The sequence below is a fragment of the Oryzias latipes genome, chromosome 6, assembly GCF_053564925.1.
Source record: "Oryzias latipes strain Hd-rR chromosome 6, Olatipes_Hd-rR_3.1".
NCBI lineage: Eukaryota > Metazoa > Chordata > Actinopteri > Beloniformes > Adrianichthyidae > Oryzias > Oryzias latipes.
In genome coordinates this window covers 26769541-26794194 of record NC_136242.1, presented here as the reverse complement: position 1 = coordinate 26794194, position 24654 = coordinate 26769541, and the positions used below count along the sequence as shown (strand labels likewise).

At 39.2% G+C, this 24654-nt stretch overlaps 1 protein-coding gene across 4 annotated transcripts in view; it reads left to right on the top strand.

Moving 5' to 3' along the window:
• The window catches only part of kiaa1549la (KIAA1549-like a), a 112463-nt gene extending 96206 nt beyond the window's left edge, over window positions 1-16257 (top strand). For 2 of the 4 annotated variants that reach the window (XM_078948912.1, XM_023955944.2), the window contains 9 exons: window positions 149-375; window positions 3053-3185; window positions 5740-5981; window positions 7495-7660; window positions 11136-11233; window positions 12576-12715; window positions 12792-12946; window positions 13022-13087; window positions 13845-16257. In XM_078948912.1, coding sequence (XP_078805038.1) covers window positions 149-375; window positions 3053-3185; window positions 5740-5981; window positions 7495-7660; window positions 11136-11233; window positions 12576-12715; window positions 12792-12946; window positions 13022-13051 — 1191 coding nt within the window. In that variant the 3' untranslated portion in view covers window positions 13052-13087; window positions 13845-16257. Of the gene's footprint in view, window positions 1-133; window positions 376-3052; window positions 3186-5739; window positions 5982-7494; window positions 7661-11135; window positions 11234-12575; window positions 12716-12791; window positions 12947-13021; window positions 13088-13844 lie in introns of all 4 variants that reach the window. The other 2 variants (XM_023955945.2, XM_023955943.2) reach the window with 1 other exon arrangement.
• The last annotated feature ends 8397 nt before the right edge of the window (window positions 16258-24654 follow it).

Here is a 24654-nt window from a genome sequence, read left to right as displayed (position 1 = left end):
TTAAGTCATCTGCTGGAATTTTGTGGTAATTTGAGAAGCACACATGCCTAAATTGATTAAATTGACACATAAACATTCATTAACTCTTAGCTGTTTGAGTAGAAATAGAAAAATGTGACATTTGAGTATTTAGTTTTCTGGTTTACAGGCAAACCACAGTGGGCTAAAGCAGAAGTCGGACATCGAACACTACAGGAACAAACTGCGGCAGAAAGCCAGGAGGAAGGGCTATGGAGAGTTTTCTCTTTCTGAGAGCCTCAACCACGGTTTCAGTCACCGTGAAAGCAGACACAATCGACATGACAGTGGAGTCAAAGAGCTGAAGTCGATGACCGCTGAGGAGAAGAGGGCGTCCTTTGCAGGATGTCATAAGAGGTGATTCCGTTTTATTTTCTCTCACCACATTTTACTTCTCTTCTGACCACTGCAAATGACTAATGTCACTGCTAACATGGTAATCTTTGGGGCATGATTAAATCCATAAACACACTGTTTTAATAACAAAAAATTGCTTTAACCACAAAGTGGATTTCAACTAATTTTTGACATTTTCCAGTTTTGATCAAAGGCAAAAATAATGTTTTAGTGAATAAAATTATGTTTTCTTAATTTTTTAAATAATAGGGATCACTGTAAAGAGTCTGACAGAGTTTTAGGGCTATCAATAAATAAATGAATAAAAAGGAAAATTACGAGATTTTAATTTGTAGATTTACGAGAAAAAAAACTCGTAATTTTACTAGATAAAAGTGGAAGTGAGCATACAGAGCAGCAGGTGAACGCTGCACAGCAGCAGAGCAGACCGACTAAACTCAATTGAACAGGGGAGCTGAATGTTTTTTTGATAACGTTCCAAATGTTTGGAAGCTCATTTGTTTGATTTACGATTTTTTTAATGTTTTATTTATTGATGGGTGGTTTGCAGTATCTCTGCAGCCGACGAAGCCATCGGTATCCCTGCAGCTGTCCACTTGAATCCTTTCTTCCTTCACCAACGACAAGATCTCTACGTTTGTGTGACGCTTCCGTCTGAGGAGCAGCAGTTTTTGACATTTTCAACGTTCTAATGCTAATATAACAGACTATTTTCATTCCTCTTTATTGTTTTATGTTGAAACGGGAAGTTTCATCTGGAGGAGGGGGCGTATGTAACACTGTTTACTTCCACAATGGTTTTCAGGTGACAGGTTCATGACGTAAGGTGACAAATGAACTTCAGGTTGTGTGAACGAAAAGGAAAAACGTGTCACCCAAACATGTCTCTACGCTCCTTATTTTACATATGAAACTCCACTTTACTGACACCGAACCCCGAAAAGCTGGCTCCACTAAAAATAATCTGATTTTGAGTCGCCAAAAGGTTCCGAATCCTTTTGCTTTTTAAACCTATAATAATAAAAAAAGCTTCACAAAAGGCTCCACATATTTCATCTTCAAGCTAGGCTCAGATAAACGGACAACTTTGGTGTTTTTTCCTCGATAATCTCAGACTTTTTTCTCGTAAATGTACGAGATTTTAAGTCGTAAATTTACGACAAAAGTAATTTACGTGATTTTTTCTCATAAATTTACAAGAAAAAAAGAGGAAAAAAAACTCGTAAATTTAAGACTTAAAAGTTGTAATTACATTTTTTTTTTGTAAACTGGCCCTAAAACTCCGTCGTAAAAGAGAGATAATCTAAAATAGAAAATTAATACTGATCTTAAGAAGAGAATTACAAGAAAGTAGTACAATTACCTGTGAACATTCCATCTAAGGCTTTGGTTTTAGCATTTTTTGTTATCTCAAAATGGCAAGGAAATAAATCAAGACTAAAAAGTTGCTTGCTTGTTTTCCGCTTTTTCACATTATATTTGAAAATGTTCATACTTGAAAAATAATAAATCATGGTTTGTTTATAGACCGCGATTATTAAATCCCTGCAAATGTTGATCATGGGATGAATCAGGTGTGCATGAGTGAGGTTTAATGGAAAGCACTCAGGAGGACAGTGTGCTTTGAGAACCATGGAACTGCAGAAAGCAATAAAACAACTCACAAAATACAACAATTCCTTTTAGTAACATTTCAAAAAAGACCCAAAGGATCTGTTTGAGCTTGCTCTCTTTATCATTTAAAGGTTTGGCTATCCTCCAGGGTGCTTGATTTATTCTGACAGCTTTGGTGACTGACATCAGGAACACATGATTCTTTTAATATCTGTCCTTTTTGGTACTTTTATATGTTTATGCACTAAATGGGTATATTCAATGTTATTTTATTACATTTAAGGTCTTTTTTTTAAAATAAAAGTTTGATTACATTTACTTAGAAAATGAGCACTGAGATCTTTCACAGATATATAGTAGCAGAAATATATCAAAGTTACACTATTTTTCACAAATTTTGATCCAATAAGGCTTTTAAAGTCCCAATCCAATCATCATTTGATCTATTGTAAAAATCATTCAAGTGGTCTTTTAATTTTGATTATACTGTTTTTTATCCAAAATCAAAAAACCTGTGTTTTTTTTCTAGGACATAGTTTCTGCAGAAAAACAGGAGTTCATTAGAAATTCACCTCTGAGTTGAGGGACTGGTGGCGTAGACCAAGCTCACCCCAATTTCCCACGATCCTTTTGATCACACTCTCTCCTGCTAGCACCTCAAAACCCCAACCTAACATTTCGTTGCAACAAAAATGGTGAGCAGTATTGGAGCTATGCAGCCATACAGTTTTGAGCCAGATTCCAGCTCAGATGAGGAAAACAAATACGTGCATGGATCTAGTCGTCTGCAGATAGATGCATCAGAATGCAGTGGAGCAAGGAGCTTGTGGCCTGTTGATTATTGCTCCTACATCACACCCATAAGCTTTTTTCAACAGCATAGAACAAAAACAATTACAAAAAAATACTCAGAAATGCAATTTTAAGCTTACATTTCTATATGTATGTCCTCTAGCATGAGAAAAACATGTTCAAAACACACAACCCCCCCCCCCCCCACACACACACACACACTTTTTTCATGACAGTGGGTCTTTAATGAGGTGTGTTCTTTGGCTACCAGGTACTCCCACCCTCGAGAACCCACCTACTGGAGCCGGCAGTCCCTGAGCAGCCCGAGCCCAGTGGAAACAGAGATGGATCTGCTGGTGCTGAGAGAGAGATCCCGGAGGGGCATCCGAAACAACGGCTATGATGTGAGTAACTGAGCAGGTTGTGGGTTCTCTGAACAAAAGAAAATAATGTAAAAATGTGTTTCTAGCAAAGGTAGAGATCATGTAATTTAGCTAAGAACTTCAGACTCCAAGATCCATGTTTAGAAATTTAACCATTTAGTGTGAAAGGGATTAAAAAAGACCCTGCAGCAGGAACATGAAGCACTTTGAAGTCAGATTCTGTCACCAACCGTAAAATACTAGCTCAGGTCCAACCTTTGACACACCGAGTCAAACTCAGCAGTGATAAAATGGGTCACATGATATTCGGGGTGAAGGGAAGCGCTCACACTTTGTCAGTCAAACAAAATTATGTTCTGAGAGCGTTTAATCCTTCCTCTACTGTCCTCCGACTTTTAGAAGATACTTAAGGGATTAGCAAACTACCAGTTGCTGAACTTTGTAAATCTGCACCAAGCATCGATAAAGAAAGAATCAGATGAAAAAGAAAGACAAAAGACTTGCAGGGTAAAATGTAAAGGAGAGATATAATGGGGCAGAGGGATTGAAATCTTCTCCTGCTGCATCCCTAGTGCTCTATAGTCACAGCGACCGTTCTGCTTGGTTGAATGTCAATGAGTTTGAATATGATTATGGCCTTTTCATGGATTCAGATGGGAGAGTCGATAGCGGGTAATATCCCTGAATGCACCAAACGACCTGAATCAGGATGGAGAGGACACTGTGGTTATAGACTTCCAATCACTTTTGCTTTTTGTAGTTTTTTAGCCAACGTCATAGGTCGCATTGTGAAGCATTGAAGCAGATGAGGTGTCCTTGCCTCTCAGATGTTGTATCTTTATTTGTGTGTTTACGTCTTGTAATATGAATGACCTGCTCTGTGACAATAAAGACAGAAAAGGCATCATTGAATTCTTCTCAATGGCAAAAAAAACCTCACACATAATGTCACTTTAGCAACTCTGGCCTTTCTGAAAGTGGACATAATATGGCAGCTTTATGGTTACAGAAGGATGCCATGATTGGAAAAGGGACGTTTCAGAAACCTTGGTTTTTTTAGATTCAGGGTTTAACGGTGAGTGCAGTGCTGCTGTCTGGAGGCAGAAGGACGTTCGGTTGGAGTTTAACTAGACCATTGACTGTATAAGAGAACTGGACCGAGCGAGTATGGCGTTACCCATAGAAAATGGCTTACTAACGGCTCCAAACAAATTAAGTCAATTCGGACGTGCTGTCCCCTCTTTCTTACACACAGGGCGCATGGTTTCAGCACATACACATACTCATTCTACAACACATGTTTCAAAGTGGGCACATGCGGCTTTTGTATGTAGAAAATGTTTTATCCTTTAAAAATGAAATGGGTGCGGCTTATTCAATTCAATTTTATTTGTATAGCCCAAAATCACAACAACAGTCGTCTCGATGGGCTTCGAAGTAAAACATGAACTCAAAAGGATCATGAATACAAAGAGTTCAATGGGAAAATACTAAAATGAACTAACAAACTGACTAAGCTATACTGGCATCCCTGCCCTTAGACCCCCCTTCGCGGTAAGGAAAAACTCCTAAAAAAACCGGATTCCGGAAAAAACGAAGATACCTCAGGGGTGCCCACATGAAGGAGGGATCCTCCCCCAGGACGGACAGGCGAGTTACCAGAACTCTTAGAGAAGAATTAACTTATCTAACGCTACAACTACATATTTAAAGTCCAGCAGACGAGCTTCATCCAGCCGTGGTTGGGGGGACACTCATGGGCGCGAGTCGAGCCTGAGACAGGAACCACAGCCAGGTGTAGGAGCAGGAGCAGAGACGAGGTACACGGTCAAGTACAGAGCAGAGACGAGCCAGAGGCAGGATCCACAGCCAAGTGTAGGAGCAGTAGCAGAGACGAGGTAAACGGTCAGGAACAGGAGCACGGATGAGCCAACTGGAGTCTGGAAGCAGGGGGAAGAGGGACAATACATGAATCGCACTGCACCAAACAGAGGCATGGAGAACTAAATGATGAATAATGATCAAAAATAGAGAAGAGAGGAGGGGTAGAAGGAGATGAGAAAAGAGGACAGAACCCCAGTGCACCATAGTTACCTTATAATCAAGTGCGCTCTATAGTCTGGAAATTACGGTAATTATACAGCTTTAAAGCTGTCAATACTATGTGACGATGTCATGGTGAGAATTCTGAGGTTTAAAGAAATATACTTTCATCTAAAAACAAACTTGTTTGGGACTTTTTCAGCACCAGATGTTACAAAAATGTTCAAGAGCAGCTAACCTTCACTTTATATCTAATGCTACAAGTGAAGATGCTTACAGTGTGCGTCTACAATAGTAGGTTCCACACTGTTGCCTTGGCAACAGCAAAATTGTGCCGTCAGAACTGGAAAATATTCTCTTTTAACTCTATTTCAAGGTTGATCCACAGCTCTAAGAGACGATTATTGATCACATGACCTGTAACCGACACAGAGACAGCAGTTTGAAAATATGATTATTTATTTATTTCTCGAACCCGTTGGGACGCCTAATGAAGCCACTCGTTAACCAAGCATGTTTGCTTCCTCCGCAGGGTGAACCAGAACCATTTGAGGAGACCAACATGGACCGGCTGATGAGCTCCCTGGGTTACGGAGGTGGATCCACCGGAACCGGGAACAGCAGCATCGGGGTGAAAGCTCACCGCGGCTCAGACTCCTCCACACTAAGCTCGCAGCCATCCATTAACGAGGTCCGCTCACAGATGCACATGTTGCTAGGCAACGCCTTCAGCCTGGCGCCTCCGGACCACGACCCCCCCTCGCCTCCAACAAAGTAAATATTTCTGAATAAAAAGTTTCTCTTTTCACATCTGCATCATTTGCAGTGGTGTGTGCGGGGAATGAAAGAGAGAAAGGTCTGCTGGTTCACAGTTTGAGCTCAGACTTGAAGAGCACACATCCCACTCCCCAGCTGTTCCTCAAAAAGCAGAATAAATCTACAGTTGGAACATCATTGCTCCACTGGGCACAATGAACTGAGAGAAAATGAAAAACCGAATGAGCTGATATGTGTGCAGCCATGTGCAGAAGAAAGCACAGCCTCTTTTGGACCCAAGGTTTTACATTTTGACCTGGAATGGATCGGGTTAGCATAAAAAGTAAGCCCATGTTTTATTTAATACATCTAGAAGATACAAAAACTGTCCAAGATTATTTAAAAATAGATGAATAAAATATAGCATACACAAAAAGCCATGCTGCAGAAAGGAGTTGGAACAATCCAAATGATTCAGTAGCTTGTAAAGCCACTTTTGGCAGCAGCTTAAAGAAATGATTCCTATTATAATAGTTCCAGTCTCACAGTAGTGTACGACATATTTCCTGACAGCATTACTTCAGTTCTAAAATACTGTGGGGGCATTTTCCTCTAAAGTCCTAACACAGATTTACTGATTTTCCTCAATTCTTTAGTGTTTTCATCATCGTTTTTTAAATTGCTGCCGTTTTTGTCTCTGTGTTTGATCTAAACATGTAGTCCCAACTCCAAAGTGTAAATTAAAACTAGACAGTTTTTTCAGAACTTTTGAAGTTGTTTCGCTTTGCAAAACTAAGACACAGACAGAGAGCTAACTTAATCTCCACAAAAAGAAAAAGGAATTAGTCTTTGAGGGGGTTATATTTAACCTTAAAGAATGTATATTTTGCTTTGCTTATAATAGGCTATTGCTTCTCCTTTGGTATTGTATTATCTATTAATCATTTTTATAAGGACAATGCACAGTCATGAACATCTATACAGTGATAGATGTTAGTATTCCAGATTGTACACTGCAATTACTGAATCTTAAAGTCAAAAGACCCTCGTTTTAAGATTAATTATTGTTCTTTTCTGTTTTGCAGAAAAAACAATCTTATCAACAAAGTTTTTTAACAGCAAAATAAGTCTTGCTTGAGAAAAAATGTCTTAGTGACATTTTGTTAAAACAGGATTTCTTTTACCCCATTGTCGCTTTTTTTTGTTGCTTTTTTAAAGGATTTTTTCCCCAATTTTAGTAATTTGGGATTTACTTCTTGCAGTATATCAACAATGCTAATCACATCCCTAGTCCCAAGACAAGATAATGCAAGAACATAGACATAAGTTGAAAGAGACTCAGAAAAATAACCTGAGGATTTTAAAAGTGACCTTGTCTTTCTATGAACTGTTTTTTCATTTGATTTAATTTTTTTAAGCAGAAATAATTACTTGGAATTGTTCACACAACCTTGTTGTGTTTTCCTTTATGAGAAAGACAAACGTATTTTTATTATTTTTTCTTTTCTAAATATTTTTCCTCCCGCAAAAGTCACCGCCATCATCTCCACCACGCCCACAGCGCCTACAATCCGTCCCACAGCAGCCATTACAGCGACGGAGTGACGAGCGCCCCGGGGACCATGAACCACCCCTGTGGAGGCAGGCAGAGGAGCTTAGGCTTTGAGGACATGCACCAGTGCAGTCTGCCTAAACCAGTAAGGAGTTAAGATATCCCCAAAAAATCTAAATCTTTAAATGTAAAAAAATAAATAAAAAATAAAATAAAAAATATATAATTATCCTAAAAAATGTCTTTTATTTTTTAAATTAAAATAAAAAAGTTTCTACTTTCTTTACTCTTATTTTTGCACCACAACTGATCCCTGCACATCTCAGAAAACTAAACTGTGTTTTCCTGTTCTAATATGAGCAAATAAAGGTTGAATTTAGGAGCCGAGGTTGAGTTCACTCAGTCCATCTGTATGTAGATGTTTGTCTTCAAGTTGCTTAAATTAAGTCCCACAGTAGCATTGATAAAAAGTTGCATGTCAGTATCAAATTAAAATGACTGGATCATTTTTATTGGTTTAAATCTGTCGATCAGGAAGAGTCAGAAGTCTCTGATGTCTTTAAATCACAAAGTTTGTTTTGTAAGATTATAATTTCCCACAACTTTTCTTAACGAAACAACTTATTATTGTTTCAAATTTGTTTGCTCAAATTCTGTTCCCCCAACTTCCAATCACAAATCAATTAAAATAAGTTTTTGTCTCTTTTGAAGCAATTGTTTAAGACATCAGACACTCTTCAACTAAATCTGTATCAGATCTGGGAAAGTTAAAAACCAGATAAAAAGTCAGCTGAGACCTGGATCTCAGATTAATTTAGGTAGAACTCTCTTAACTGCTCTGTGACTGCAGTGTATATGTACTGCAGTGGAGCAGTTATTTAAGCTTTTAGTTTAGGAAGACTGGCTGAGACACCACATTTATTAAGTACAACATATTCAATTACTGGTATGAAATATTTTGGTTAAAACCTTTTTTTCTCTAGAAGTAAAAGTACAGGCACAGGTACCAGAGTGGTATTCATACTTTTTGAGATTATTCCATGCTATAAACTTTTTGCTGTCTTCCTGTTTTTGTTTATTTTCATTTTAAAAATGGGTTACACCTTTTAAAAAAATCGAGTTTGTTAATAAAACTTCCATAGAAAAAAAGACAAGATAAATTAAAATTCAAGTTAAAATTACAAGGGTCAATACAAATAGAAAGGCAAGATGCAGATAATGCAGCATGTCAAACAATAAATGTAAGTAAATATTACAACTCTTTGGCTGAATTCTGATAGGAAATCCCTTTCCCAAAGCAGCCTGGAAACATGTGGAAAAACGAATCCCCCCCATCTTGCCAAAACTGAATTTAAAATGAGCTAAACATGGCTGAAAAATAATTTGATAATTCAAAGTTGTATCTAAAGAAATGAAACAATTACTGACATGTTTCAGCTTGAAATAAAATTATTGCTTGAGCTCAGGACTCATAATAACATGTGATAAAACAACAACACACCTATCTGCTTTTAGAGAAAACCTAAAAAGTAGGACATCTTCCCAAGAGAACAACAACAGACACAGATTAATTCAGGACATCAATGAAGAAGCAAGAGGTACACTAAAAGAACTGCAGGCCTCAAATAAAAGTCAAATAAAAGCTTGTTCTGCAGTGAGTTTTTTTTTGTTTTTCTATATATGAGGCATATGGAAAAACAAAAAAAACTCACTGCAGAACAAGATTACAAACTAATCTCTCGTTTGACAAAAACATCTGGGGGGTATTCCAAAAAGCAGGTTATGCTAGTTACCACGGTAAGTTTGAGGCTAAGGAAGTTGATAACCTCGGCTTTTGGTTCCAATACTGAGGTATGTTTCAGGGTATGTCAAGTTGCCATAGCAACTCATGCTCTGAACATAACCTGGTCTGGAGCAGGTTTAGTTGAAGGTTAGTTTGCTTTCAGAGAGGTGAAGCAGCATGGCGTGTCCATTTGAAGAGGACTTAGTGGATGAAGAAGCTCAGATAATACTTTTTCCACCATGAGAGAGAGATAATACCACATATGGATGTTGGAAAGATAAACTTATTTAGATTGATCTAACTTGATTATTTGCTTCAGTTAAGATAAATCTTTATTTTTTTAGATAAGTCAGCTTAAAAACAACACGTAGTTTTCAGACAGTTATTTTACTTTAATTAAAATAATTCAATTAAGTAGGTGTAACTTTAGTGCTGCTGTTAGATCGGCACCGCAAAGAATTGTGGGATACCATTCCTTTTGTCTGTCTGGACGGATTTGGTTTCAAGTGTGGATTTTTGACCAAATGTGTTTAGTGTTTTGCCTAGTTATTTGTCCTACTATGTTTAATATCTTACTGCACCATGAGTGAGAGGCAGGGAAGGGAAGATGAGTCTATTTAGCAACACTACTGCAGCAATATGTTGCAAGAACTGAAGAGTCAGAAAAAATGCATACATTTCTTATCATGCAAATCCACACTGCATCATTCATTTTAATGTTATAAAAATGAGTATATCTGTGGCCTCAAACGTAGACACGTGAGAGTTCAAGAAGTACAATAAATTAAGGTTTAATTGAATTGGAGTAATAAGACATTTAGTTAGATAAATATGTAAATTTGAGTTGTATAAACGATTATTGAGATGGACAGATTTAAGAAATTAGGTTAAATACATGTAACTCAATTATTTGTTACCAAATGAATCAATTCATTTAAGTTTTATAAGTTGGATAAGTTTTATATATATACATATATACATGTGTCACAATGAAAATGGAAATGAAATAGAAACTGATTAATTTACTTTGTCCGTTATTTTTGTCCAAGCAAAAACTCTTTCTTTTGCTGATGATGCAGCCGTATTACTTTTTTGATGGGCGTATAATCTTCATACGCCGTCGTTAAAATCTCAGACTCCGTCTCACTGGAGTAAAGCGCTCTCATTTTTTCTCCACGCGTTTCCATGGTGACTTCGGAAATCGGCAATCCATTGAAAATGTTTTTATGTTATTGCCGTGCACGCACATTAACCCAGGGTTACCTAGTCGAGCGTAATTACACTAACTCAAATCTGGTCTTTTGGAACCGACATATCCCAAGTAAGCAAGTTCAGGCGTATTTCAGCCAGAGTTCAGGGTTAAAATCAGGGTAGTTTAAACATGCTTCCTGGATTGTCTCTCTAGAGTCGAACTAACAGCATTACAGAAAAAGTACATCAAACATGGTGGTGGTTGTGTGTTGAGAATTTCCTCAATCAGTTAAACGTTTGGACTTGAAATAACTGTGGATGCTGGAATTTCTCCACACCGTCACAAAGGACTAAAATGTAAATATTGATAGTTATCTTGATGATTTAAATCTTTTGAATGTTATTTGAATATTATAGGTAATAAAAAAAACTCTTTCTGCTTACGAGACAATATAACTTTTACTTGTTCCTGAAAGATTGATACTGATACCTGAACTGCAAGTTATCTAATAAAGCTGCAGCCTCTTGTGTCAGATGTTGTTTTATTGATTCATTGTTCTAGCTGAGGTTGTTTCATCTCCTGTGCTCATTTTACTTAGACCTGACACTCCAAAAAGGATTTAAATGACACTTGTGGTCTCCACAGGGTTTCCGGTTCACTCAGCTTCCTGACATGGGCATCGGTTCTCCCCCACCACTCATCCCGTCCAGGCCCGTACCGCCACCTGGGACCACATTGCAGTGGTAACACACACTCAGACATAGAGACAGACGCATCCATTAAACTGGGCTAGGGTTCGGAACAAGCAAGAACACGAGGAAGAACACTCTGTTCTGACGAGAAAAACATCATCTTTACTTTATAAATAAATTGATGAGTCACATGATCTGCAGCAACTGACAGGAAATGATCTCACACTAGATTTAAAACCGTTTCTGAGCAGCAGAGGACTGGGTTTACTCTGTGTACACAGTGATGAGTGGAGATTAGGGGAACATTTATCAGCATGATTTGACGCGACTCACTTCACTTCTTCAGGTCCATATGCTCCTTTGCATCATGCAAAACAAGCATCTTGCACATTTCTGTGCTGCCTTTCCGTGGACTCTTTATCTGCATGTTGTGTTTCTGCGTGAACCGTGCGCATTCTCGTTTTGTATTCATTATGTTTTAGCATGCGCTGTGTTTCTGCATGCACTGTTGCTGCCCACAGAAGCTCTGCAGAGACCTGCGATCTGCAGGAAGTGACAAGTTCGCCATCTAGGGGACAAGCTGGGAAACTAAACGATGATGATGGAAACGTTTTAGGATTCATTTTGAGGATAATTTTTTTATTTGATTTACAAAATGTTACTTCGGTTTACTTTTTGCCTGTATTTGTGCATGTTAGTTCCATGTTAGTGGAGAATCAGTGCACATAAGCTCATCCGTGGCTCCAGGGAGGAAGAGTAATATGGTAATAGTGCTATGGTATGCATTCTGCTGCTTTGATGTGCTCTGTTTAATATGGTCATAAGATTTGTCAGCAACCTCATCTGTCTTTCACTCTTTTTCCATATGTGGGTAGCCCCTACAGTCGCCATAATGCAGGTTACTGTGCAGAGAAGAAGAAATGAGATCAGTCTGAGGATGAACACTGACCTTAGCACAGGAGGCAGAATTTAAGATAACAACTGTTCATTTTTTTAAACTATGACATTTTCTTAGTCTGCCAAAAATCTTAAAATTACAAAAAAATCAAAAAATGTATACATATACTTGTTTATTTATTTATGTAGAATCATTTTGTAAATGTGTAACTTGGATGGAAAAATGACAAAAATGGAGCAGATTGGACCTCTGAAAGTTTCTTACTGTAAAACAGGAAGTGGTTTTAAAAGTTTGAAATTCCTGAATGTTCTTCAGACTTTCGTGATCTTAGTGGGGCTGAGTGCCTCATTCAGAATCTTTTATCTTGCTGATTTATAATTTCCACAGATTACTTTAAGAAGTTTTAAGACTCCTCATTCATGTCTTTGTTTCCTGTGTTTGACCACCACAGTAAAGAGTCAGTTGGTGAACATCTGTGTTTCTTCTCCACAACAGCTCCACTCCTGATCTGAAGCCTCGTGTATCCGAGGCATCAGACCTGCAGGCCCAGCAGCACAACGGCGCCCCCTACCTGCCGCTCTCCCGGACGCCGTTCCCTGCTGTCACCGTCGACCAGTCTGTGAGCACCTTCTCAGGTAAAGACACATCAGAGTGTCAAAGAGATCCAGTTAAGAGCAAAGAGGATAACTCCACCTTTACTGCATCGTACAGGAAACCCGATAACAGCCGTCTACGCGATATCAGCCAATCGTCCGGGTTACTCAGACTACTTTGTCATGTCTCCGCCTTCATCCTACCGGAGCCCCTCTTGGATGTCCTACCCTCCTGAGCCTGAAGACCTGCCGCGCCAGTGGAACGACACACCTGTGAGCAACACATTACTGATGATGCCCCAAAAACACAGTGAGCAGCGAGTGAAGCAGGTCTTCTTCTCTCCACAGAACTCACGTCACCTGGAGACCATCTGCTGAAGTCGCAGCCTGCCGCACCAAACATTCTGTAGCCTGGTGGGTCCCCTAATCTCAACACCTCAAACCTGATCATCAAATAAGCTCAGACATGTTTTATTTATGTTTTATATATATATAGATAGATAGATAGATAGATAGATAGATAGATAGATAGATAGATAGATAGATAGATAGATAGATAGATAGATAGATAGATAGATAGATAGATAGATAGATAGATAGATAGATAGAATTATATTATTATATGTTAATTTATTATGTGCCAATTTGCATCTAGGTGGAAAAATGGGGGAGAAAAATTGAGTTTGCAATTCCTTAAATACTTTTTTTTTTGTTTTTTGATAGAATATTGTTTTTTTTTTATTAACTGTCGCATAAATTGCTACCAAAAAGTAAAAAAAAACAACATTTAAGTTTCAGTCCAAAACTAAGTAGAATTTCAGAACGTTCACAAACAGTGATATTTCATCACAAAAGAACAGCAATTTAGTATGAAAAAACAAAGCTCTAGTTACCGTTTGCTGATAAAGCATAGGAGAGTTGGCATGGCAACAGTGTTTTGAAAGACTTAATATTAAATGCTTTTTTTTGCCATTTTCCTCCTTATAAAAAAAAAGAAGTTGTTTTGTCATTTGCTTTGCAGTTTTGTCATTTGCAGTTTGCTTGTGTTACTGCAAGTTAACAAACTGGACGCTCATCCGAAAAGCAATTTTTGATTCAAAGAGATCAACAGATTGAACACAGGCGGTGTTTCTTGGCTGGCTTGTCATGTTTTTCCTGGTTTTGTGTGCAGGTCTGTCTGGTGCTCTTCACCACCTCCCTGCTGCCCCCATCTTCACCGCCCTCCCAAACAATGCAGATCCTCGCATCTCTCCTTCCACAAACCTCCTGCGCTCTGAACACCTCCCTGACCCCCGAGATGCCCAGCCATAGTTCTCGGTGTAACGACCGTCACTGTACAGCCAGAGGCCCCTCACACAGCTGGACTGAGCCGCACCTCCCTAAAAAACCTGGACGGACAGGGAGGGTACAGCAGATTGTGACGAGCTCTCTGCTCCAATGACAGAAAACTGCCGTCTGCCCAGCACACCATGACACAGTTATGAGAACAGTGGTGCCCCAGCCATGGCCAGCAATCTCTTCCTTCTTTGGACTGGCCTGGACTTCCTCTGGTCTACCAGGAAGCCAGGAAAGCTGAACTGACTTCAAACTGTGGTTTGTTTTAGTTTTTTGATGAATCCAGATTCATATATAAACCTTCTCCAACTGGTAAATGTGTGTATTTTAAACTTAAGTACGGAACAAAAATAAGAAAAAAAAATCGTCTTGAGCTGTCTTTGTTTTAGTTTTTGAATATTTATGTGCTTCTGTTTGTTTTTTTATTTTTGTGCATTATCAATGGTTTACTGTATAAAAAAGTGAGTGTTTTCATTACGCTCACAGTGATTCAAGGCAAAAAAAAAAAGAAAAGCTTGACGTTCTCTGAAGAGCAAAAAGTTGGTGGTCTAGTTGTGTGTTTGGTTCTGATGGCATTTTAATTCTTTGAAAAACAACTTTTCTCTTGATCAGATCTGTACCTAAGTCAAGACTTGGTCTCAGTCTCGGTTGATCATCAGTTGAACTCGGCAGCTGAAAGTGTGCGATTCGGAGAGGCGCCGAGGTCAACTCTTGTTTTTTACTTGTATTGTACTGTTTGAGAAACTTTTTTTTTTTCTGTTAATTTTATCGTCTTAATGAGGGACTCGTCGGGCACAGACGGGCCAAAAAATATACTGACTCCATGTATCATTGTACATAGCAGATGATTTAACGAAGAGTTTTATGCAAGGATTCTGGGAGGGGGACGTCATTCTGACGCCATTTTGCTTTTGAAGAACGCTCTGACTGTTTCTCTCCTGAAGGATGAGCTGTACCTGCTGCAACAAAGACAGTTGGATGGAGCTCTGCATTCACAGCATCCATAATATTTCAGTGATGCTGATAGCCATAATAGTCAAAATACTGCAATGTTTTATTTTTATTTTTTAGCAGTAAGAGAGCTCTATTATGTATTTGCCCCCATTTCTCTTGAGGAACGCTGGGATTCTGTGAGCACACTGATGAGATTTGATTCAGGAGATTATAGCCATATATGTTAACGGCAACAGGAAATTACAGTACCGTGTCAAATGAAATGGCACTAAATGAGAGTTTATATGAAATCCTGAGGCACAGAGTAGAGTTATTGCAAATAAACAGGTACAGTACAGATGTGGGAATTAGAGGGAAACTTTTAATAAAAAGCAAAAGCTTTAGGAAGAGTTGCTCTTATTGTGGACAGAAATAGTATCAAAGAACATTTGCTTCCTGGAATATTGTGAAAAAAGGGAGAAACCCTAAATAATCCAAATCAGTCTTCTAATATAACAGAGTAAAATAAAGGAAGCTCCTTGCAGAAATGTAGGAGGCTGTTTCTGAAATATGCTTTGTATTCACTGGTGCAAAAGAAGTCTGACATTCTGTTGTAGCTTTTTTAAAACTTTTTTTAATCATAATTGCTGTGAAAGTGACACATTATGAGCATAATGTCATCTAAAAACCACTTTGATGTCACTTTTGGTTTAATTGGGATCAAAAGCAGCTTCTCGCTGTCATGAAACTGATATTTTCAAGCTGTGTTTAATTATTGACCTCAGTAATTTCAAAATAACAGCTCCTTATATGTATAAAGATTAGAGGGAATATTTGAAGCTCTCATTGGAGAGTGTTTTTGCAGAAAGAAGTGAGGCTGTGTTCTTTCAGTTTCCGAGCGTGGAATAATGGAAAGAATCAAAAACAGACGCTGCTTTCTTTTGGGCGCTCACACAGTGCTTTTGGTGTTTTTGTCATTGATGTCATTGCAGATGATTCGCATCGGCGTCTTCGGAGGGAAAACACGGATTTTATTTAGGCGGATCCTTTTTTTTGGGTTTTTATGGACAAAAAATGTATGAGAACCTGATGATCGAAGTTGACATTTAATGCTTTACTCTGAGGGAGGGGAAGGGGGTCTTTCAGCCATTAGAGTCACAACAGGACACTGTGACACCGCGGCTGCGCTGATGATGTCACACAATCGCCACCTGGGCGTGGAGGAGGTCATGGTGGCGCCAGTGAACACTGATGGATGTAGTTATGCAGAAAACTTTTTGGTGAATTTGAACAATAAATACAAGTTTCATTCTCAACCTCTTGTCTTTTTTACGGGACTTTTCTCAGAGAGACTTTGGGACACTGCAGGGATTAATAATCCTGAGATATGGTTCAGATTAGAAATTAATGAAGTGCTGAGCATGGACTGTGCAGACTTCTCATTTATCACTGTCTTCTGCCCTCTAGAGGGAGGCAGACGCCCACAGATTCACTCCCACTATGAGGAAGCCTTTTCACATTTTTTAATCATTTTCTGTAATAAGGATTATTGACCAATTTAAAAATCTGATAAATGGTAATCCAGCAATTTTAATTTAGGATTTTTAAAAACAAAGGTCCCAACTGTGTTTTAAGTATTTTTGAAACACCTTTAGCAGCTGAAAATTCTAAATTACTTCCATCAATGTCAAACAGTTGAAAGTAGAACTATAAATGAAGCAAATCCCAACAATAAACGCTAGAAATACTTGAAAATCAATATACACTTAACAAATCTGACACCAGGGTAGAGCACCTTTCCCCAGTGAGGGCAAGTGCAGCCACAGGTGCAGCCCCAAACCATTGTACTTCCATCTCCATACCTTGTAGTTGGTATAAGGTTCTCTTCTGGAATGTTGCCTTGGTTTATCTCAAACTTGTCCACTGTTGTGGTATCACAATAATTTAATTTAAACTAATCTATTCCAATGAACATTATTTCAGAAGTTCTGGGCTTTGACAACTTCAGTCAGATCTTGATGCGTCCTCTTTGCACATCTCTTGATTTTAAAGACCCGCACCAATGAAAATCGTGTTTTTAACATGTTCTTGTTGCAATTTTCTCATGATGGAGGACATTTAGAAAGAAGATTCGTCTTTCAAATTGTGAGGAATCAGGAGCAGACGAAAAAGTGCCCTACTTCCTGCTCTGCTCCGTTCTCATGCATCCACTTGCAGACAAAAAAATCCACTAACGTCTTCATCTTCCTCGTCTGAGCTGGATTCTGGCTCAAAACTGTACGGCTGGACAGCTCCAAGCTTGGGGTCGTGAGGGGCTGTACGCTCTGCTCTGGTTCAAAAACAGGCAGAGTCCTTTCTGTGTGGAGTTTACATGTTCTCCTTGTGCCTGCGTGGGTTTTCTCCAGGCACTCCAGCTTCCTCCCACACTCCAAAGACATGTTTTATAGGTTAAATTACCCATATGTGTGATTGTGTGTCTCTGCAACACAATGGTAAACTGTCCAGGGCCGCCTTCGCCCAGTAGTTTGGATGGGTTCCAGCAACCCCATAACCCCAAAATGGATTCACCAGCAGAACCTTGTTCAGATGTTTTTCCCACAAATGAAGCTAAATTCTGACTCAACTGTGAGATTTTTTTGTCCAAATGTATGTGATTCTATGCAAATGTGATTATTACCTCTTTATTATGTCTGCGTGGTGTTGCACTGTCACAGCCGACTTGTTGATATATGTTGCCCTGTAACATGTTTGGGTTTAGTCGCTCTTTCACACGTTTGAAATTCTGCAAAGACAGTTATGAAGTTTCCACTCTTGACTTTCTATGAAGTCTAAGCTTTAGTCAGCTTGTCTGTCAGGTGCTAACCCTCCCCAGCTCTGAGGTGGGATTTTGCAATGAGCTCAAACCTGCGTTTCCTTTAACAGCTGTGAGAGCAGAGCGGGTGTCCGTGCTGCCTCAGCTCCCGCTCTTGTAATCACCGCAGTCGAACTCCACACTCTCTGTGCACACGCACATGCACGGGTGTAATTAATGGGTAATCTCTGTAAATCGAACAAATGGGAGTTAAAGAGCAAGCTGTGCAGCCCAAGATCAGAAAAGCATTTTGTGGCTTACACCACTCAGTGGAATTAAATCCTCACACAGACACAATTCAGTGAGTTAATCTGCACACAAACAGCTACTGTAACACCCCCCCCCCCCCCCCCCCCGCCCCCCATGCTGACTGTCCCTGTTAAACCTAAGTGGGGGTCTGCTTTCATCTGCAGTCCTACCTCCAGATTCAGGATCCATGATAGAAGCCTCATCTGTTAATATTAGGAAACAAACTCCAGTTTTTGCTCGAAACACAGCCAACAGCTTAATACGTTTCATGTGTGCATAGTGTGAGAATAGACTGAGGAGTGAAGATGGTGTACTGAATGCATCAGAACCAGAAGTATGGAGTGCTCATCTTTAGCACATGGGTGTTCAAACGTTTAGCAAAGGTGAGGTGAAAAGGTTCGAGGGCCTACCATTTGGCATGGCCGTTTTTCAACAACTTCAATAAAACTGAATGCAAATCAACTATTTAATGTACATTGAATTGCAGTGGCATGCATTTAATGTTTTAACACGCAAAACAGAAAACATCTGAATTTGTTTTTACCAAAATTACTATCAATTTTTACCATTTGTGGCACTGTTAATTCCCAGTTTGCTTGTCGTGGTGAGCATGTCTCGTCTGCCTCTTGATTCAGAACTCCTCGAAAACTGCCACAGTCTCGTGGCATCTTTGGCAGACACTGTTTGATATTTCACTGAAAAAAAAAGCCAATATCCACTCCTCCTGGAAGTGGTGGTCCTCAAGGCCAACTTTTCTTTTGTATTTACACATGACATTTTTGAAATGAGCTAGAAAGTTTCACAGAAATGACAGAGTGTCACAGTTTGCAACGATTTAAAACACATTTTAGCCAACCACAATCAAGAAGTCGTCAACACAGTTTTTAGAAAATGCATTATTGATTTTATGACATGCAGAAGCCTGCAATCCAAATGATATTTGGGCCGGATTTTGAACATGCCTGCTTTATCAGGTTTAAAGTTCATAAAGAATAAAGAATTCTGAAAAAGAATTACTCAGAAATGTTTCTCGGGTTAAGCTTCAGTAAAGGGCCTATATCATGCTATTCTAAAGCCTTTTATAGTAAACAATATCCATGTATATGAAAATATATTACCTTTGGAACTCTAAAAAACACCTTTTTTTATTAAATATTAGTTATTTTCCTGAACTTTTTTCCAACCCGGAAATAAGACAACTTGATCTCTGAGGCTCCGGCTTTGGCTCCGTGTCGGTGCCGCCCATTTAACCCTTGTGCTATCCTAGGCACTTTAACGTTGGGAGTTGGGTCATCTAGACCCACAAGACAGTGTTCTGAACCTTTTTTCTTCAATGATTTGTGATCTTCACTGGTGTCCATGGATTACATGAAATCTTTTCCACCTTTATCCACCTTTGTCACGGTAGGGAGAACATGTCAATGTAAGGGGGGTGGGGGGGGGTCATCTAAGATAGCACAAGGGTTAATGACAGTATCCTAGAGCCGGCCTCAGTGTGTATGCACGAAAACAAACAACATTCAAACTTTTGCAAAGATGGATATGCATACAGTGCATATAAAGGAAAGCCTTTATGCCAAACACCGCTAGCAAACAAACTCACATTTTGACGTCCAGCACTTGTCGTGGACACCCGTCTGCTCAAATGCATTCATTAAAAAACATAGCTGTACCTGATCATCCTCAAACATGCCTCTCTAATTGAGGATGATCACGATTATCTTCTTTTGTATAATTTGTCTCAGATTTCCAGCCATAATTTTAGTTTTCACTGCTGCAGGGTTAGGAAAATGTGACTGATGATTAAAGAGGGAAGAGCTGCAAACTCTCTTAAGAGCTGATTTTGTTTAATTTGAAACTTTTAACTGAAAACAGTTTTTGAAACCTAGACTGGGTGTCAAACAGCACTTTATGGTCTCTTAAGGGGCTCTTGTCTAATTTGTCATCAGGTTTGATCGTCAGATTGAAGGTCAGATCTGCCCTTTTTGGTTGAAAGAAGATTTTTCTTCAACCTGAGGCTTTAAAGGAAATTTTTCTTTTTTTTAAACGTGATTTGAAATTTTTTCTTTTTCTTTTTTTTTCAGCAGCTGTGAGTCTCTGTAAAGCTTTTTATTCCGCACAAGAACTTTTCCAACTAATTTAAGCCACAAAGTTTCCCTTTTTTCAGTGGAATGCTGATATCAAACTAATATCAAATGTCAGGCTCAGACTTACTTGGGTTCAGTTTTTTAAGGTTAAATCTGATTTTAGATTTTTGTTATTTTTGTTTTGCAATGCTCCCTAACATTTGTTATCACTTCAGCTGTTTTCTGTTTTTTTTTTTAAATATTCTTTTAGTTGGTACAGAAGTGCAAATCGCTGCTGAGTACTTTTCAATCTGCCCTGTATATTGTTTAATTCATTACGTCATGACTAGAAACATTTTCTTCTTAATTATGACTGTTTTTTTCTTACGAGCTCAAAAAATGTGATTTGGGGGATTGACCGAATGAACCTGCAGTGACGGATGATCTGTACAGAGTGTCCGCCGCCTTCGCCCGGCAGCATCTGGGTGTGCTCCAGCAACCCTGTGACCCTGAACAGGCCTTTAGAAAATAAATGGATCGACTATATGGCCATTTTAGTCATGGCCTTCAGCAACTGCTCTAATAAATCTTAAAGATGCTGTGCCTAAAAATCTGCACAGAAAGTCACATTTCCAGGAGTGTACCAGTAGATGGCAGTGTGGGATTCACTTTTTGCACCCCAATAGAAAACAACAGTTGTGTAAAGTCCTCTTAAGGCTTACAGGAAATTACTGAAGACATTTGCATCCCAAAAAATACTTTATTGTAGATTTATAGGTGATAAATGGAAAACAAAGAAATTGATTTTCTATGAGTTGCACAGCAGCAGCAGCAGCAGAGGCAGGCTGCTGTTTGGATGTCGCGTGTCGTCATGCAGCCATCAGAGTGGGTGTGAAATTCCCGAGAGACGGATAACAGCCTTCAGAAGCCAACATCTATCACGCACATCAAATTATTAATATCAGATGAAGAGTGCCACACACACCCACCTGTCTGTGTGTGAAGACGAGTGGGGCGATTCAGCAGAAGTTCAGTTGAACTTCTTGGCTGACATTATCAACTTCCATCCCTTTGGAAGTTTAGAGCTTAAGAAAATGTGAAGGAAGGACATTACTCATGTCTGTGCCATATTTCAGCTCAGTCTGTCTGACAGTGCTACACTATATCTGTCCTTCCTGACAGCATCGTGAAAGACAGCTCTGTTTTCCCATGACTGCCCCGAGGCCCTCCTCGCTCCACCCCACACTGCTGCCTCCATCCTTGATCAATGCCGGCTCAATATATTTTCATTTGTCACTCCTCCTTTTTCCTGCTCTTTTCATCTATCAACCCATCAGCTCAACTTTTCATTTTCCTGTCTCAAGTCTCCGGCAGAAGTTCAATATCACATTCCCATAATGCAAAACATAGACAAGTCACAAATGAGACGGGGAGAAAGTAGCATTTAATTGTTTTATTCAGTTCAGTTTAATTAAAGACACTTTTTTTGTCCCTAAGGGGCAACTGCCAAGGCAAAAACAGCAACACAGAAGACCAAATGAACAAGAAACATTAAAATATATGTATTAAACACACCAAACATGTCTTGTTTTGTACCAATCCAATAAATGATATTGCACAAACAAAACCTCCACATTTGTGTTTGTGAAAAACAAACTGCATCCATTGCTGTCCGGAAGAAACATGCGCTAGAGATAAGACTTGAAAAAGGGTAGGGTTATAGATCTGAGCGGTTTTTCAGTCAAAACCGCACTTCCTAAGCATTTAAATAAAGTATTAAATGCAATATTAGCTAAATTAGTTTTTCACAGCAGCAGTGCAGACGTATTACCGAATTCCCAAGTGAATGTTGTTAAAGGCTCATACTGGTTGCCTCATGCTTGATGTGGGAAAGTGAATCCATCCTGTGAGTGAGCAGTGAGCTGCAGTCACAGCTTTGAACCATTTTGTGGTTTAACCCCCTCAGCTCAACCCTTGATGTGCAATTCAAGGGAGGCGTTGGATCCCAGTATTACAAGTCTCTGGTATATTGCTGATGAAAATCCACAATCTTACATTCAGAACAGTTTAGTCTTAACCCTTGTGCTCCTAGGTACTTTAACATTGGGAGTTGGGTCATCTAGACCCACTAGACAGTGCGCTGAACCTTTTTCTTCAATGATTTGTGATCTTCACTGGTGTCCATGGATTACATGAAATCTTTCCACCTTTATCCACCTTTGTCATGGTAGGAAGAACACATCAATGTAAGGGTGGGGTCATAGGATAGGACAAGGGTCAACTGACTTTGTGGCTGTAAGCAGGCAAAAATGTTCAAACCTACAGTATGTGTAGAGTGAAAATGTTCATGCACGTTTTTTCAACGGGCATGCTGCAAGTGACGGATAATAGTGAACACTGAAATAACCCCCTTACAGAACAAACACCAGTCAAAAACAAAAAAAAAAAATCAAACAAACCTTTGAGTCCTAACTCTATTTATTCTGATTTTATCCTTTCGGCCAAGGTTGAAAACGCAGGAAGGTCGCCATTTGATGTCACATATTTCCATATAACTTGCAAACATCCCCAATATACCATGAAACAAAAGAAAACAGTAAATATCAGATAATGAGGGTTCTGCACAAGAGCCTGATTGTTGTCTCAGTTGAAGTCTCCACTGTCTTTGCGCTTTCTTGCTGTGTCCCGTTGTTGTGGGGATTCTCCACGCCGCGTCTCCACGTCACACTGATAATCCCATTGACCACAAGACACAGCAGCATCCAGCAGTTGGAGAGGAAGGAACAAGGATCCTGAGCGAGAAATGACAGCCTCTGTGGCTCATGTGCACATTTGTGAAAGTGCAAAACAAACACAAATGTTTGAGGGGTGGAGGCAACCCCATGATTGCAGGAAGGCAGTAAACGGATCCCACAGAGAGACTGAAGTGAATTAGACCCCAGAGCTATTGTTCCCCTCTAAACCCCATGAACTCAGTCTGCCCCTGCATGCTCTTCTTCCTCTTCTCATCTTCCTCCTCTTCTGGGTGGCTGTTGGTAATCCACTTTGGGTCTCGACTGCCACCACCTGCATTGTCCTACCTCTTTTCCTGCTCTGTTTAATCTCTGCAGCCTCCGTGGTGAGAACACATTAGTATGACTGACGTTATCACATTAGCTTGTGGCTGTTGCAGGAGGCAAAACAAAATGTGCCACAGACGTAAGCAGGGAGACAGGCAGGAGAGTCATGTCAATAGACTGAAACAGAGCTGCACTTCAAGAATCATATCCAACTGAAACCAATTAAAAAAAGACAAACTGGAATTCAGTTGATCGAGTCTAAAGACAGCTGAGAAAGTTTAGCACAGAAAAGAAGGTTGAGCTGTGACTCACTGGGCTACAACAGTCAGATTCAAAAATGCCCAAAATGTTTTCTGGATTCTGCATTTGTTAGCGTGGGATGCACAATCTTGCTGTCTTGTTGCTGCAGGTCTGAGAATAATTGTACAATATTCTCAGACCTGCAGCATGCACTGCAAAAACAGCCCCCCTAGAAATAAGTCAGAATGTCTTAAAATTTGAACATTTTCTGTAAATAAGCAAAAGAATCTAGGAAAAAGTGTCTTACATAAGAAAAAGTCTTATCCTAGGAAAGAAATTCTAGTCACTAGGACATGTTTTCTCAAACTAAGACCATTTTTTTCTTGAAATAGGGCTCCTACGCAAACTGTGCAGTGATGCACCACATGAACAATTGGATTGTTGGTGAAAACTTTGTGCTGTCTGTGGCAGCTGTGGTTTTATGAAGTAGCTAAAAATGAAGTGGCCTGCTTAAAAGCTGTTATTTTGTGAAAAAAGGACTGTCTCAGTCTCCTTCATTGGGAGACTGACTGGATTTTTGGGTCAGTTTAGCTTGATGACGAATTTAAGCCACTTTTTCATTTGTTTTGCTGGTAGGGGGAGACTGAAATGTCATGAGGCCAGGTTGGCTGCATTTGTGAAACAGTTCAGTTTATTCTTCCAAACTTATCTCATTTCAGCATTTTCCCGTCTTTGTTCACTGTAAAGCAGCAGAGGTTTTATTAGATGATGAGCGTTTAATTCAATTTTATGAAAGCCTCTTGTGCATTTAGGGGTGGAAGTCCTAACAATGGTGGTGCAGAAAAACCTGCAGAGATATTTGACAACATGATGAATGCACTTAACATAAAACTGCAAACAGGTAATTATTTCTGAGAAAAGCAGAAAAATGTTAACAAGAAAGCAGAACTTGTGTAGAACAATGGAGTTGCTGAAGGAGGAGTAATCAAGTTTCATCATAGAACCATTTCCATATGAACAGTGTTGATTTAAATGACTGCAGAGGAGACACAATGGAAATGTGACATTTAAACGTTTTTAGGGATCATCTCATTAAGTTTTGTTGATTACTTTCCTGTGTTTTTCTTTTGATAAACCTCATTAGTTTCTCTTTTGTTTGGAGCTAAGAGCCCTAGACGGAAAATAATTTGAAATAATGTTTCTTTTTCTAGATTTGAATGGAAGTGAAGTGAACTGCTTATGAATAAA